The sequence below is a fragment of the Athene noctua genome, chromosome 26 (assembly GCF_965140245.1).
Source record: "Athene noctua chromosome 26, bAthNoc1.hap1.1, whole genome shotgun sequence".
Classification (NCBI taxonomy): Eukaryota; Metazoa; Chordata; class Aves; order Strigiformes; family Strigidae; genus Athene; species Athene noctua.
Window position 1 is genome coordinate 4,245,582 of NC_134062.1, and position 17,358 is coordinate 4,262,939.

The 17,358-nt window shown below is 45.4% G+C and overlaps 1 protein-coding gene across 1 annotated transcript; it reads left to right on the forward strand.

Moving 5' to 3' along the window:
- Positions 1–2,098: 2,098 nt before the first annotated feature.
- Positions 2,099–16,950, forward strand: CRTAM (cytotoxic and regulatory T cell molecule). Its single transcript, XM_074927193.1, has 12 exons — positions 2,099–2,147; positions 5,365–5,511; positions 8,167–8,319; positions 8,527–8,658; positions 11,717–11,887; positions 12,444–12,515; positions 12,668–12,733; positions 14,212–14,283; positions 14,794–14,898; positions 15,313–15,459; positions 15,841–15,924; positions 16,820–16,950. Exons 1-12 carry the CDS (start codon positions 2,099–2,101, stop codon positions 16,948–16,950), a joined length of 1,329 nt encoding a protein of 442 aa, XP_074783294.1.
- Positions 16,951–17,358: the final 408 nt, after the last annotated feature.

Here is a 17,358-nt window from a genome sequence, read left to right on the forward strand (position 1 = left end):
CAGTGCCTCTGCTGCGTGATGGCTTTTTTTTCCACCAGAGTTATTTTACTGTCAGGTTTAGATGTGTGGAACTGGAAGCACAGCTTTAAACCAAAGCGATGCTTGCCTTGACAACACATATCTTCTTTCCTGATCTGGATTTTTCAATCCAGCAGTAGTTTTATCAGCCAGCGAGGCTCTTTCCTTTCAAACCAACTATCTACGTTAAACTTTGTGGCCTGCAGCTCTGTTTTACAGTAAAACTGATTAGATTATGATTAACATAAAAGCCATAGCTTTTATCAATCAAATATACCCCGATAGAATGATGCACTGACATGCACCTGGAAGTTTAATGAAAGCAGGTTCTGACCAATTAAAAGTGAAATGCATATTTGTTTTGCCAATTATCAGGGCTAGCATGAAGGACACGGCCAGCAGAAAGATGAGCCAATAACCAAATTGTATTTGATACAAAAGGGTCAGCACGTGGGTGAGTGCTGGGGGTACAAACAAGTCAGATTATCCATAATCGACATCAACCCCACTGACCCCAACAACGACACCGCACGACCAGCAATGGGGGAATAAATGGTGACATGCAGTCTGCCAGAGAAGGGACGGGAGACAACCGAGTCAACCAGCCAAACACGTAAGACCAAGGAAGCCACAGACTGAATCTCTGCACAGCCCGCGTTTACAACAGCCAGAGCTGAGTGGAGCCCAGTCCCAGGGAGGCGGGAGGTCCTTCCCCAACAGGGAACTCTGCACAGGGCACCCACCTCACACACAGACACTGCCCCTCCTGCAGGGGTCCCAGCTTTATCCCTCGGGGGGACACCTGACCCCGGGTTACTCACTGCGGGACCCTGGGGCTCCTTTACCCAATGGCTCTGTCTGCCAGGCCGGCCCACCCTGGGGGGAAGCCTAAAGGGAACCTCACCCCCCTTGGGAAGGGCTGTGGGAATCACCCACATGTCAACCTTGATTTGGGGCTGGGGGTTGAAACCCCGGCATTTCACTAATGTATTTATAATTAACCATTTTATCCAGTTCACTCAAACCCATGTCCTGCAAATGCACACCATTTTTAGACCGTGTTTCTTATCTTCTTAAAAAGTCAGCTCATTTTGAGAGGGTTATTCATTTGCACCAAACGTTGGGCAGTTGCAGAGAAGTGCCAGTAGGATCAGCCACAGCATTTTGGAAATCAGTACACGTGGCTACATCATGAAAAGAGGCTCTGCCTACAACAGGCTTGGATAAATCTTGTGATCTTCCCGGACACTGTGCCCTCCAGAGACACAAAAAGTTTTGCTAAGATTGCTCCTGAAATAAATCAGACCTGCGAGGGGGACACGGGAAACCCAAATTCTGCCACCAGTCCTCTGGGACCTCCTTGATGCAGTCACCCCTCTGCCCCACGCTTCCGTGCTCAGCCAACCTTTCACAACCACCTCACCAATACTCCTCATTCCCCGGAGAGCCACAAACCACACGCAGCAAATTACCTTCCTCTCGTTACTTGTTTTGCCAAGGATCCCTGCAAGCAGAGCAGAGCAAACCTCCCGTGCGCGCGGCGGTACAAGATGCAGAGTGATGCAAGACTTTTGTTTCCAGGGATTTCAACCAGGCAGCTGGGTTTTCAAGCCACCTTTGCCAATTACTGCTCTACAGTGGCCTCCACCAAATCAGCTCGGCCTTCCCGGTGCCTCCCCAACCCAGGGAATTACATCCTGCACACTGTTCACGTGTGGGATCGCTGCAGGGGGTCCCCGGCAGGGTTATCCCAGCCCCATGTTTCTCTTGACCTCGACCTTCTTCCCCCTGTGTACATCTCTCCCCCCGAGCGAGGCAGAGCTGGAGGGGGTGCAAGGTGAAGTGCCCCCAGTCCTGTCACCCACCAGTTTCATTTTACAGAACTGTGAGGTCACCGACACATCGGAAATGTGAGACGGGTGTGAGAGGAGAGTGGAACAGCAGAGAAAAGGAAAGGAGGCAGAGAATGGTGATGAAGTCATGGTAAATCTGCTCCCCCCGTGCTGAAAAAGGACCTGCTGTGTAGCAGCCCCAGCAGAAAGAGGAAGTCAACAGAGGCTGCCAGCACCCACACCACAACATGACTTTCACCGGGGTGCTACACGTCGCGGCTCTGCTCCTGCTGCAAGGTAAGTGATACGCGTTTCCTTACGCGATCTCCCCTTCGCAAGCAGTCCAGCCTCGAGAACTCTGCTTCCAGAGCTCCAGCGCACCACATGCTTTGCTGTTGTTTTCCTCTTGACATTGCTGCGTTGTCACCCAATTTCCAAAGCTGGTGCTGAATTCCAGCCGATTCCCAAACCCGTTATCGAGAAAACCCATTTACTTCCTAGAAGCATGCTTGAGATGGCAAAGCTCTGGGAAATCAAGAGATTCTCCCTTAAATTCAGACAGCAATTCAGCGCTTGGATACCTGTGTGTGCCTTTGTTCATGTATTGTGTAAAAAAAAGGCTAATATCAGAAGTCAGAGTAATTTAGAAGGCACTTGCAGAGCCCTTGGAAAATGAAAAGCGCTTTAAACGTTCAATCTCCTTACTCCTACTAGAGGATGTAGCCTATACCTGCTTTGCTAATCTCCTGCCTTTCATACACAGGACAGTGCGAGAGATTCATATTTGACCATGTCAAATAGGGACAGATTTAAGTAAGGAAAGCAGCAAGACGGCTCTCTACAGCTCAGGATTCTTGCAGGCTTCACTCCCGACCTTTGCAGGAAGAATTATTTTTTTTCTTTAGGAAGACCTTTGCCTGATGCTGGCCGAAGCAACAGTACCTCTCCTTTCTTAAACGCTGGACCAGAAACCATAGCAGTGCTATTGCTGATGCTTTGCTAATACTCTCAGACACAAAGGTATTGTTAAATCTCAGCGCCTAAACAGGGACAAAGCATTCTGTAATATGCTTAGTATATTTTATTAGCGTTGACTAACAGGGGCCAGGCCTTAAGGAGGTATCGGTTCTATTCTAGCTGAACTAGGACCTGCAGTGCCCTTTAGACTCGCTAGAAATCAGCAGCTTCCACTCTGACTCCCCAATATTGCCACAGACCCCTGCGTGATGAATTTGTACCTGCTGACAACTACTGGCTGCTCTCGGCCATCAGAATTAATTCAGACTCGCACTCGCGGGTCGACAGCCCACAGGTCAAAAATAACTCATTGAACAGGATGTCTCTGTAGGCTACATTTTTAAAGATAACTCTGAAATGATGTACGGGGTGCGCATCACCACAACAAGATCTCTGTGCACTTTAAGGGCTGAAATAATAGCCACCAGAGGCATGAACCGTTCTGCTCAGTTACATCCTGCCATGTCTAGCAAGAAATTGTGGCCCACCTCCCACCCAACCATTCAACTGTATCACCGTACTTGATGCCAGACTCATTTTTCCAGGTAGCTGGGGCACCTGGGATCCACACGGTACAAGAACCACTGCCCTCTGGAGCTGGCACGGGGAGCATCTCCCTCATCCCAGTGACTGTCCTGTGGTGGGCTACAGTGGCTTGAAGACCACAGCCACATCAAACTGCCTCCTATACAAGGAAGGAAATTTGACCCCTGAGTTAGTCTGAATGAAGCTATGGTCTCTCATGGAAATGACGTACAGGCTCTGTTCTGGGGGCTGCTTTCACTCCCACCTTTTCTTGTTCAGTCTTGCTGCTCCCACCTCAAAAGGTGTGACTTGATAGACCCCACACTGCTGTTAGTGACAGGAAACTGTCACTATGAAAAAAATGCAGAAGGGCCCCGTGGAAAACCACAAAGCCCTTTCTCCTACCTTAAGAACATGCACCTCCTAACACAGGTCTTCACAAGTGAAACCCATGCAAGGAGGTTCTCCTTTTCTCCTGCTCCTCTGCAAATAACCCCCATGTGGAACCCCCCTGAGAAACCAGCTGAGACACTAGCCCGAGGAAATGGATGTGGAGTCAAGAGGAATTATAAGCCAAAGGCACTGATGTGCCATATGTGATGATAAAGCAGCTGTGGGTGCTCTAAATCCCATAAGGCTTTACTGGCACACAGTGATTCAGTTGAACCTGGCCTGTGGTGTCTCCTGGCAGTAAGGACGGACAGTAGATCCGTACTGCACAGTTTCTCCTCAGTTTAAGCAGCATACATCACATTTACAAATCTGGAAGTTAAAATACTGAGCTATTACAAGGAAATCTCTTCTACAAGCTTATAGACTCCAAAGATTAGCGAGTGAAGAAAGAGAAAAGCTCTGTGGTGTGTTTGCTATTCGTAAAGTCCCAAGCTACATCACTGACCAGTTTGAGGCCACCCCTGGTGTGGGAAATGTCAGGTTTGCTCAACTCAAGGGTGAGGAAAGAAAGCAGACCCCCATGGGAAACTACTGTCCCACAGGGAGACAAGCCCTTCCTCTGATTTTAGTGGTAAAAGATCAGGTCCAGCAAGAGCGCCCTATGACAGCTTCATTTTTGGTGTATTTTTAAATTAAATTAAAATTAAAAGCTTTCCTGAAGCCCAGAAATACTCAGTTCCCTAAACTGCAGCATTCACATATGCAGTAGGAACTTGCAGCAGGGAGCTACCTGGAAAATAAAATCAAAACACACAAAACAGGAATCAAAAATAAAACCCTCTTACTGCCTATTTACTTAACTCTGACCCAGGCACTGCTCTTAGTCATTTCTCCAGGATATGCTTTTTTTCTGGAGAACACAATTCATTCCAGGTCATCAAATATTTTCACAAAGTGTATTATATATCTTAGAATGTCTGGAGAGAAAAACACACTTTACTGCCTGTCTGTAAAGTGAACTGGGAGGAAAGAGAATGAAATTTCATTTTAGCAACCTGTGCCAGGCCAGGTTTGTGGATCCGATCTTCAAAAGAAGTTTCAAAAGCCAGTTCAAAGCAGCTGCAGCGTTACAATTTCTGAATTTAAAAAAGCCTCATTTTTCAGAGGTGCTGAACATTCACTCCTCAGTCGCACATGCTTGCAGATCAGGTTCAACAGCTTCAGAATGGAATAATGAAAATTAATGTTTGTGTTAACACACAGGGAAAACGTGCGTTAAATGAGTCCGCTATCAATTCTTCATTGACTCATGGGGAATAAGGATTAATAGCTAAATCTGGTTGTGCTAGCAGGTGAAGATCACAAAATGTGGGTACAAGTCTTACCCAGTGACTGCAATGACCTAAAGATCGTGATTTATTTCTATCAGTACAACCATATTGGCAAGTTTCCTAATGTAGAAAAAAAAACTTTACACCCTTGGAAAAAAAAAATACAAATAAAGTTGACACATTGTGCAAAACATTGTTGCTTTATTTTATGTCACATTTTATGTCACCTTTTATGTCACCTCTGGCAGGGGATTTTCCAGAAGCTGGCAGCGAAACCGTAACTCTAAAGGAAGGAGAGGACCTAAACCTCCGCTGCACCCTCGGTGGTGACCACAGTTCTGCCCGGCAGTGGTTAAACCCTCACGGGTTTGCCATTTTTCTCAACAGCCAGCGGGGTAAGTGTGAAAACCTGAGTGTCCCACTTTCCACGTGGGGCTGGAGGGTCACTCAGAACCGGACTTTCCCTGCTCCCACCCGTGGCCAGGCTGACTCACCTCCTCCCCAACCACCCGAGATGGTTTTACATCCAGCCCCTTTCTGGCAGGATGCTGATGAAATGGAAACCCCCACAAGAGTGGTCTGGCCCCGGAGCTTTTAGCAATGAACTGTAGTTACCACCAGCACCAAGAGATGAGCAGAAAAAAACCCACTCTTGCTTTACAAGACAGATAGGAGTGGATGTGCCTGAAAGCCCGGGGTACTCTTCTGCTCATCAGGGAATTCAGTGTAGTGCATCAAAAGGAAATTTTTAGAAAACAAGAAAACAAGCAGCGATTTCTAATATGTGCTGACAAAGCCAAAGTCACATTCATTGTGTTGCCTTCCACTCCCCACCCCTCATGTGTCTCTATCCTTCTCTCTCCTCCTCTTGGTCCAAATTGGACAGCTCTGCAAGATGAGCACTGCCTTGGTCTTCCCCATTTGTAGAGTACCTAGTCAGCATCCCTGCTTGTTAAAGCCTTTAGGTTTTAATGATAATGACCGGGATTTATCCAAATCCCATTGAAACTGCCCAGGAGCTGAGGGTCCTCTCTGACTGCTCTGGGAATCCCAGACACGGGGTCTTGCCACTTGCATCAAACCAGCCCGCCAATATATCCCACAAGTACTGCAAATATTTCTAAATGGAAAATGTCATGAGTAACTGTTGCTCCTATTTACTCAATTACAAGAGCAAGTGGGATGAGCGCTCATCAGCCATTTTAAATGACTCGAACGTGTGTGTATTCAGAACTGTTTCCTGTGGAGTCCAGGATCCCAAGTTCAGGACTCTCAGTATAATGAATATGAGCCATTAGATTCAAACGGGATCCAAAAAGACTCAGTGCTGACCCACTGACAGTTAATCAATATGGGAGAAAAGGGCTATTGCAACCCACCCCATGCTGCTTTGACATCCAGGCTTCCAAAAACCACAGCAGGCTGTGGCAGGGGTTCCCCTCCCCTGTGGCATTCTTAGTCTGATCCTGCACCCAAGAACCATAAGACCTAGAAGGAAATCACCTCTCCATCAGTTATCTCTATTTTTAACATATATATGTATGTTCTCAGTACTTTACACCATAGAGGTAGGTGAGAGTAGCAAGAATTCCTTCATTTATGCAAGTTCTCTCTGGCCCCGGCTACAGCCACAAACACTCCCTTTCTACAGTTTTGGACTGAGACAGTCTAAGTTGCCTGTATCCAGTTGTAAACACTTCCATCTTTTAACGGCTCTAGCTCTTTCGATGCTTGAAGTTTTGCTGAGTTTAATCAGGTTAGGGAAAGAAAATATCCACTGATATCTACAGCAGCAGACTCTAACCCAAGTGAAAACAGTATCTGTCTTAAATCACCTGAGGATTCAATCCATAGTTTCAACCTCCCATGATCATCCTTCAGTAAGACATAACATCGACACGCTGCATACTTCCCTTTTGCAATACAAAAGAAAACAGTCCTCATTTAGAGAGAAACCAAACTTTACGCTGCATACGGACATTTTCATTTTTTATTCTGAATCAGCACTGTGAATGTCACATTGCTTCTCCAAAGAAACCACTTTGTCAGCCAGTTCCCTCCAGTCTCATCGTAGATAAAAACATGAGGGGTTAGCTGCAAGCCTCACGTCATGGTGATCTCAAAATCCTTTCATCACTTCCATAAATTATAGCGCTGCTGTGATTTTCCTCCCAACTCTGTACTGTTACAAGACCTCATTAAAAAAAAAATATAGTTTTTGAGGTCTTTTTCTCCCTAATGACTGGTACACATCCCCAGTTTCTGTTCAATTTAAGGGCAGAAAGTTACACTTTCTGTGCTACGGTTGTGGGAAGAGTCCATGTGACTTGCTGGCCTGACCCCGAGGACTCCCAGGGGTCATCCAGCAGGAGGAATGAAGCAGAGACTAGAAAGTCAAGAGAGAGGAAGGGAACTATACAGCAGAGTACAGACATCCTAGGAGATGGTCTCATTAAAATCAAGGTAATTAGACAAGGATAGGAGGAGCAAACCAGCCAGTTAATAAAGAGATGTGACCATAGTGTTCATTTATATATCACAAAATACACCCAAAGAGGGGAAGTGATTTTTTTTTTCAAGGCCACATAAAGGCTTGGGGAATGGGGAAGGGAAAGATCATCAGTTCATGCATCTATGCTCTATACCCAGAGTCATACTACTTCTCTGACTACATATCATGTCCTCACACACCGAGGTTTGCTTATATTTATCCACTAGACACTTAAAGAACCCAAATTTCTATAATACCTGGGAACACGGGAATAAGAACCCTGAAAATAAAAGTGAGAAAAAAACCATGTAATCTTTCCCTGCTGACAGCACACACACCCCCCCATGCCCCCATTGCTTCAGTTTACTGCTGCCTCTGTACTAGCACGGCACCCACCAGGAATGCTTCGTGCTAGAACTGCTCCCTTATGTCAAGTGTTGATGAATTAAAAAAAAAAAATCCAATAAAGAAAACTATCCTCATTCATTACTGCTTTGATTATCTGTCTTCCTCTTATGTACCAACACACATTGCATGCTGGGTTTTATTTTCCTTACAGCTCTAAGAGATCAGAGGTACAAACTTATCCATTATTCAAAGGATGAATTATCCATCCAACTGTCTAATGTGACAGTGCACGACGAAGGAGTGTATAAATGCTTCTACTACAGCATCCCCTTCAAAAACAAGATGACGGCTGTTAATGTTTTGGGTAAGTTCCTTCACCTGCTTTGTTCCAGAGGAGCAGAACAACAGAGCCAGCTCCTCAACTCCACACCTGCATTTTTGCATGCAATTGTACGGTGCTTAACACGGCATAGTCTTAGCTCAGTCCCCCCAAATAACTCTATGTATGCAGCCATTCATAAAACCGAGTAGAAGGATGTACTATAACTGATTCTAAATCTTATTGCTCCAGCTGCTCCTTCTAAGCCAGTACTGGAAGTATCCCAAGACACAGAAAGAAGAATTACACTCTCTTGCTATACCCAGGGATGTAAACCACAACCCCAGATTACCTGGCTGTTGGACAACGGGATAGAGCTTCCTGGTAAGTGGTAAAAGATTGAGGATTGATTACTAACAATTTCTTCTTAACAGCCTTGGGCACGTTTAAAAATACTGGAGGGTGAAACAACTTTTGCAGCACATCAGCTGGGACTACCACTCGTCCTCTGCTCCTTTAGTACAACTTGGCCCCCGTGGTGCAGGTCTGGAGGAAAGTCAGCACTAAATTCCAGGGTCTGTGCAAGGGAGAGGGCTTATCCACTTTGCTCACGTTCAGTGCAGAACAACAACAACACTTGGCACCAAAATCCCTTAAGAATCTGGTGTGAAATTCCGCTGAAATAAAATGAAACCAAAACTCCGGGGGCACCGTTTTCAAAGCCCCAGTACAAAGTCCGTTCACAAACCCGTTATAACTATCTCCATGTTCTAACCAGTAAACAGATGTTCCTCAGCTTTGCTGAGCAGCTCGCACCCACTCCCCCCCAAGGCAGCCTTTCTCCCTCATCCATCTGTCCTGAGCCAGGCAGCTCACTAGCAGGAGTAAGAAGAGAGCTCAGGAAACACAGCCCACACCACCCTGCTACGGTTCCCCAGAGAGGAAAGGTCTGCACCCATCTGCGTGGACACACGTGAGGAGGAACAGAGCCACCACACAGCTCAACTTAACCTGTGTGCTATATAAATAGCCGCTCTGAAGGCCACGTTTAATAGTAACTACCTTACTAGCTGTAGCACAGCGGAGAGGAAACGCACATCTGTAGCAAAGTGTGAGGAAAATACTCATAGATGCAAATGTATTTCTTTTCACGTATTAACAAGCTCTTATTTGTAGTTTGCATCATCAAACGACATATTCAAAATTTAGCCTGTAATATTCCTCCTCCCCCAAACCCCAAAATGGCTTTCTTAACTAAGAGCACTGGAAAACAACAGAGAATTGTTCTGGCCTGAATATAGCTAGAAAGCAAGACTAAAGTCAAAAAAATCCAGGCTGACAGATATACAGGCATTAACGCAACTGCATAAAGCCCTACGCTTAAAGAAATTGCACTCGGGGGAAGCAGCCTAGCCGCTAAGCAAGGCTCACGAGAGCCAGGGCAGAGGGTTCTCTGGGATTGCAGGGGGAAAGGTGCTCTGGAGCAGCATGTGGGTCTTGGAAAAGCAGATCCAAAAATCCTGCATGCGTTTGGGAAAAGCAGGGCTGCGTGTGACTGGAGGGGTTTGGGGGAATACCAGCTGTGAAGTGATTAAGAGCTCGGGGAAGCAATATGTCACCTCGAAGTTTTTATATACATTTTTTCCCAGTGTTCTAAATACAGGGCTTTCCTTAAACTTGAAACAACCTCAGTTCTGGCCTGGTAAATTATATTATTTGTAACAACGCACAACTCGGACACTAAACACCTCCCACAATACATAATATCAACCATCTGTTCGTCCACTTATTTCAGCAAAACTCTATACTAACATTTTTCTCCTGGTTCCCTCTCAGCACTACCCCAGCCAGCCCAGCAGGGACTACCTGACCCCCCAAGCCCCCAGGCTCCTGGAACCCCAGTGAAGCACCACAGGGGCTGAGCTGGGTCCAGTTGACTGGTTTCAGCTGGTTTTCAGAGGAAGGACTATTTGCATGAAGAGGTGCTGGTTTCACCAAGTGGCCTGCTTGTGGCAGACAGGAATTAGGATGTTTGAAAGGAAAAAAAATTCACTATCCTAATTCACTTTCTCAACCTTTCTGCATGTGCCTTACCTTCTTTTTTTTTTTTTTTTTTTTTGAAGGTGACTGTCTTCAAGCACCACTCCACTCCCCCCTGTCCATTCTCAGCTTTAATCACTTACAGCAAATATTTATACTAATCAGAAAATAGCTAATACATCTTAATTACTGGCAGCACCTCAGTTCCACCAGGGCTCAGCAGGGGCAAACCCGCTGTAATTACTGAGCTGTTGCTGACAAAGATTATTTCCTCCCTAGCAAAACCACTTTGAAATTCTTTTGAGCTCTTACATGACCCTGCTGGGTATGGGAAAAGAGGGTTGAGAAATACTGGTCTATGTGATACAGCAAGTTATCTGCAAAGGCTGATTTTGAAACAAAATCCTTAATTTAAGAGATAAAGGTGTTACCAAGGGTAACAGATCAAGAGAAGGCATCAGTTTGCTTCCAGAGAAGCTCTGCTTTATAAACAGACAGTAGAAATTGTTGTGCCGCCATGGGCATTGAAAAAACCTCCCTCTCCGCCAGAGCTAGTCAAACATGTCTCCTTGTGTCACATGAAATACATCTTTATTTTTCCGTGTCGTATAAATGAGTAGAAGTCAGTACTACCTAGAGGACTAGGAACTACGTCAGACAAGTTACATGGCTCACTCTGATTCATTATGGCAAGGCAATTAATCTTTGTGTTTAACTTTCTCCAGCTGCAAAAGGGGAAGAATCAAACGTGCATTGTAGGGATGGTGGAGGACTTGTACGGGATTTCATAGTTACAGAAATGCTTGTTTATTGCAAACGTAAATATTGCACATCAATATTGATTGTGCATCTTTATCAATACGCACAAATATCGCACAACTTTTTTATGTTTGGGGTGACAAATCCACAGCTGTTAAGACACGAATCCAATGCCCTTGGATATCACACAGCAGAATCAGAACTTTTCGAGGTCTCAGTCGTGCTGCGGAACAGCAGGTCCTTGCCCTGAGGCTCCCTGCTCAGGGCCATGCTTGCCTGTGGCACACAGCAAAGCAATTTCTTCTGTTCAGGAAGGACCAAAAGTGCTGGTGGGTGTTTGGACATTTCGCTGCCCCCGCAGGGCACTGACAGGGAATTTCCCCAGTCAGACATGAAGGAGCAGAGGCTTTGGGTTGAGCTCAGGAGGTGCAGCGAGGTCTGTGCTTACACAACTGCCGAGGAAGAAAACGTGACCTTGGTGCCTTTGGGCTCCCAGGTAATCCATTTACACAATGAACCACTTGTGCACAGTAACCAGGGGCTGCTTTAGCACAGCGAGGTGATGCAGATTGCGCCGGGAAGGTTTTTCATTAAATTGCTCTTGACTAGAAAGCACTTAAATGTTTTCTTCCAATGGGTGTAGGTGACACTAAGCACGAGTTAGAAGCTGATGGGAAGAAATGGACCACAACCAGCACGCTGACAGTCCTCGCCTATGGGTCCAGCTCAAGAGCCAGCTGCATTGTTCACCACCAAACACTAAAAGGACAAAAGCTGACGGCATCTTTCCAGTTTGAGGACCTCCCTAGGACAGGTACAGCAAGCTCTTTCAAGCAGAGGCTATATCCCATTTCACCACTCTGAAGTGGTGAAAGTCATGCAGATACATAGGCAAAGCTGAAGCCCTTAGTCTACTGCCCGAATCTATCTTTAAATCAGACAGCTACCTGGGGCAAAAGAAGAACTCCAAACTAAGATTTCTGGGCTTTTCCCTGCTTCTTAACTACCTTAAAATTCATTAAACATTAAACCACAGCAGCCCAGGCAGGTCAGTTCTGAAGTGCTGCTGCTAGAATTCAGATGATGTTTGTCCTAAAGATTTAAAGACGACTCAGAAATTACATTCTCAAAAAGCTGTGAGCTTCCCACATCTCCTGCATATTATCCATTCAGAAAGCTAGCAGGGTGTAAATAGTGTAAATTAACGCTGAAGCTGCGTCTAATAATTCTCAGAATAGAACTTGCCTTCCGCCTATTCACCCATCTTTAGGATGGATCTAATTATTCTCACTTCGTTCTTCCTTAGATTGCTTGATTCAGCAAATGCTTATAAAGCGCTCTGAAAGTTGTTCTGTTGTTGGGTTTTTCAGTGACAAAACCAAATCCTGCACCAGCTGTGCTGGAGGTGGATACACGTGTCCCTGAGAGCGAGCAACCCGCAGGTAGGCATTAACTATTAAAATTAAAAGAGGCATTTGGCCTCTTTTTAATTAATGCACAGGTCAGGTAAACACAGCATCTATCACCAGTTGCCCTCAGCACTGAGGGACATTTTGCACAGTCTTCAGAACCGCTTTGTTTTCTTTTTCCCCAGTGACCACAGAAACATCAGAGCTGAACAGCAGCACGGCCTCTGCTCCAAGCTACCCACAGCATACTGGTAAGGGTTTCACTTTCTGGTTTTTATATAAACATATATTCAGAGGACAGGGAAGCCACAGGTGCGAGGGTAGGAGTGTAAGTCTAACCACTGATCAGACAGAGCAGCCAAACAGCCCGGAGCATGGAGCATCCAGGGCAGGTTTGTTTTTTAAGGATCAGTTCAATGGCAAAATGTGTTCTCTGATTTTTGTCTTGTGTTCAGGGGGGGTTCCTTTAGGATCCGAACAACCAGCTGTTCCTTCTGCGGTACCAGATGATACATTAGTTACCAGCTCAGTGTCAACACCAACCCAGCAAAACCTCCAACCAGATGTCACATCTACTTGTAAGTTTGGTCTTAGTTACATGAATTTACCAAACCAGGACAGAAATGCTCCAGAGAACAGCATTACATTCCATGTTACAAACAAGCATGTAACATAAAAAGCATTTCTTGCTTGTGCGGGGAATTTTACAGCCATGAAAGCAGACGGAGTCCCTCCCGTTAGATGCAGAAGAACATCAGCCTTAGCAGCAGCTGCCAGCCCGGCCAGTGTCGCAGCACGGTGTGAGCCCAGGCTGGGATTTCTCTGTCCAGTCGCACTAGATGGCACTGTGCAACAACTGTTATCTGCACACAGCAGGCTGCAGTTACTGAACTGAGGAGCTGCTTCCAGCAGCATTAAGAGCTCCACTGCACAAATCGGTTGGCCAAAACTCACCAAGGTGGGCGCACGCACCTGCTTAGTGTGACAGGTCCTGCAGTGGAAAAACGACTGGCTGTGTTAGAAATACATGAACTCTATTGTTTATATTTATTTAAAAGTGCTACATCGGTGATTACAAATGTCACAGAATGGCCACATCCTGATAAATAACTCATACATACCTTGATAAACATACCTGGAAAGGGAGCCTGAATCTTTTAACAGGCCTTTCACTGGGTGTGCTTACAGGTCTGCTGGGGAGCGGCTGGGGGAACTGGGGGGGTTCAGTCTGGAGAAGAGGAGGCTGAGGGGAGACCTCCTGGCCCTCTGCAACTCCCTGCCAGGAGGGGGCAGAGAGGGGGGATGAGTCCCTTTAACCAAGTAATAAGTGATAGGACAAGAGGGAATGGCCTTAAGTTGCGCCAGGGAAGGTTTAGACTAGATATTAGGAAGGATTTCTGTGCAGAAGGGGCTGTTGGGCGTTGGAATGGGCTGCCCAGGGCAGGGGGGGAGTCCCCATCCCTGGAGGGGTTGAAGAGTCGGGCTGACCCGGCACTGAGGGATCTGGGGGAGTTGGGAACGGTCAGGGGGAGGTTAATGGTTGGACTGGAGGAGCTTCAAGGTCCTTTCCAACCTAGATGATTCTGTGAAGAAAATCTCTGATGGATATAAAGTTTTGGTAGACACAGCACACGTGATCATTTTAGTTTTATAAATCAAAGTTAATGATGCAAGGATATATTGGCTGTGTGCCTAAGGAAAGCCAGAGCTCACCTCTCTGTTTGCTCAGGGTCCGAAGCAACGCCAGCTGCAGCAGGAGAGGAAGAATTGGCTGGTTCATCGAGTTCTCGTGTCCCCAACGGTAGGACCTTATGTCATCGGTGGCATCAGGGGGGCAGTGGCTAAGGATGGGGGTTCTCACACTGGGTCACTGCACCACTGTGAGCTATGAAGACAGTAAGGGAGTAGTCAGGGATATGAATACCAAAACCCATCTGCTTTAAGGGAAAGGATACAGGCTCCTTCCTGCTTTTGCAAGAAAAAGAAGAAAACAAAGGGATAGGGGAAGCCCAAAATGAGCAAAGAACCAAAGCTCAGCTTTGTTTTACTTTGGCTCTGATTGGGGAATGTTGAGTTCAACAATGTGTAAGAAACTCTGAGGATTTTCTGTTCGTAAAGCTTAGGTGTCTTGAGATTAAAACAAAATACAGCGCTAAGGAAGTGAGCACAGAACTTTAAATCAAGGGCTCCAGAAGTCTCTTTCTGTTGCAGTACCAGGTGCCCTGCGCTTATAAGCTGCTGGGAAAATACACATTTCTTAAGCATCCCTTTGCCCTTCAGAGAAATACTGTTCTCCTTTCCATTCTTCCAGGGACTGAAACAGCATTCAATGGCAATGTCACAGAAGAGGAACTTTCCAGGACAGAAGCGCCACTACCAAGTGAAAACATAACTGTGATTTCCGTTGTCACCTTCGGTACGAACTCTTTGATGAGAGCTTCCAAACATGAAACAAACTTTCTTACACCAAACTGGTTCTTTCTGACCACGTGTCCACCTCCAAACCTTTTGTCAGTACCCTAAGGATAGCGCTGGCTTGTGATCTTGGGGAGAGACCACAGAAATACAACCATTTTTATCAACTAGAAAAAAGCTAAATTTTACTGTTTGTTGTGCTGGAACACAAGTCCACTGATTTCAATCAGTTCTTCTTGTACATACAATAAGAAAAAATTTGACCTCACATCCTAAAATTAGGCCCAGTGAGGTGACTTCCACTCTCCCACCATGTTCATCTGGCCTGGGCCAGGATATATCATTCTTGTCTTAATTACCAGAGATTTAGAGGAAGCTATTTAACAACACAAACATACACCTGCCTCTTTTACAGAGCAAGATCAGAAATCTGAAGGCATCAGAAAGAAAGAAAATAATCTCTTGCTGCCAATCTTGGTGGCTGGTCTGATCTTCATGCTGCTCATCATTGTCCTGCTTTTTATGAGGAAGCTGAAAAAAGCTCATGGAGTGTGGAAAAGAGGTGGGTGACAGCCCTGGCCGAGCAGCTGCTGACGGTGCTTTATTCAGAGGAGCTGGAGAGCTGAGGAGCCTCTTAAGCAGAGACAAGACACAGCCCCTCCAGCCTCAATTAAATGCCCTTGTCCCACAGACAGTGACTGCGACTTGTTGCAAACAACTGCTGAAGAATCCCTGTCACTGGTGGCCTTGGGCCAGCTTCAGCTGACAGGAGGTGCCACAAAAGCCAACAAAATTGTTGCCTTAAGCATATCTCTTACACGGTCAGGATGACCAAAGCCCCACTTTATAACTAGTCTCTCAGGATTTTTATGCTCAAGGCAAAGGATGAGGAATAGTCATGAAAAAAATCTCATCATTTTAATCACATTTGTTTTCTGCACAGAAAATGATGTTTCAGAGCAGACGCTGGAGAGTTATAAATCCAAATCTAATGAAGACAGTCTGGGCCATGAGAAGAATGGACACGGTAAAAAAAGCTTTAAGCAACATAAACTAATTCCTGTTAGAGCATCACTACTGACCACAGCCAGAGCAGACTGCAGCCAATCTTACTATACAGGGATATTTGCAAATTGCATGTTTTAAACCCAAATATTCTAACCCAAACCTTTCATACCCGGAGGTTCACCACAGATAATACAGCTTCAGCAAGAGTGATGCAGAAGCAATACAAAATTAAAACCATTGCTTTTTATTTGATAGGTTAGACTGGATAATCACAATGGGTTTATCTAGTTTCTAAATATAATCTATTAAAACATTATTAAAAACAATATGCATGGTATGTACCGTGAACACTACTATTGTTAAATTGCCCTGAATGGCTCTTCTCTGATTTCACCACCACCAAAACATCACTGCTTCACCAGTCCTGTCCTCAGCCAGCAGCTACAGATGAGGAAGGTCTGTCAGCCCCCTCAGCTGCAGTATTTTTGCTCCACGCTTGGACTTTTGTCTAAACAAAGTCAGCTTTTGGCAGGTGAATAAGCCCAGATGGCAAGAATGAGGGAACTTTGCCAGCGTCTTTCAATATGAGTTCACTGCAGCACCTAAACGGTATTAAAAGAGAAGGAGGATCATAACTATTGTCAAAATATTTTCAAAATGTGACTTCTTTTTCAAATCTTTCAAAAGATGAAATATTTAAACCACTTCTAGAACAAACCAGTGCCTTGTGTATTGTATAACCTGCATTAGATCCCATCAAGCATCTCAGTCTTTGCTGTGATGGATGCCCTAACAATTTCTAGGAATGCATGTTGTCTTTTATTATTCTATAACACTAATTCAACACCTATTTTGAGCAGGTACCACAGCCCCTCCTTTACAACATCAGTAATAAATGTGTGTTTATCTTTCAGCTGTCAGTCAGAAAGCCAACGTGCAGTATGTGACAGAAGGATGTGTGGAAACAATACAGGAGAATCCAAGAGACAAAACCATTGCAATGAGTGAGAAACTGTTTGGATGTGGGAAGGAAACAGATGTATAGCAATGGCAAATCTGTTCAATGTGCAGTAACACCACTGTTCCCTGATTCTTTTAGTACAGCATTCAGATATCAATATGCTTTCCAGGAGCAGAAGTACAGCTACCCTCAGTCCAAAAGCCAGTTGGAACTGCTTTTCTTTAAACGGTGGGATGAGTAGAGGCAAGCCGTACTCCTAAAAACCAATTAGCAATGAACACGGTGATTTACCTGTAATCCTCGGAGGTTTTCATTAACCACTGCCAAAAATAGAGCTCATCAATCCCATCTCGGGTCCTATCAGCAATTAGGATCCTGGCAAGGGAACATGGAGTTAGCACGGAGGTCTGCAGGAGATGAGGATATTCCTGTAACGCTTCAACCACCTCCTCTGTAAGGATGGGACTGAGCAGGAAACCCAGGAAAAACTGG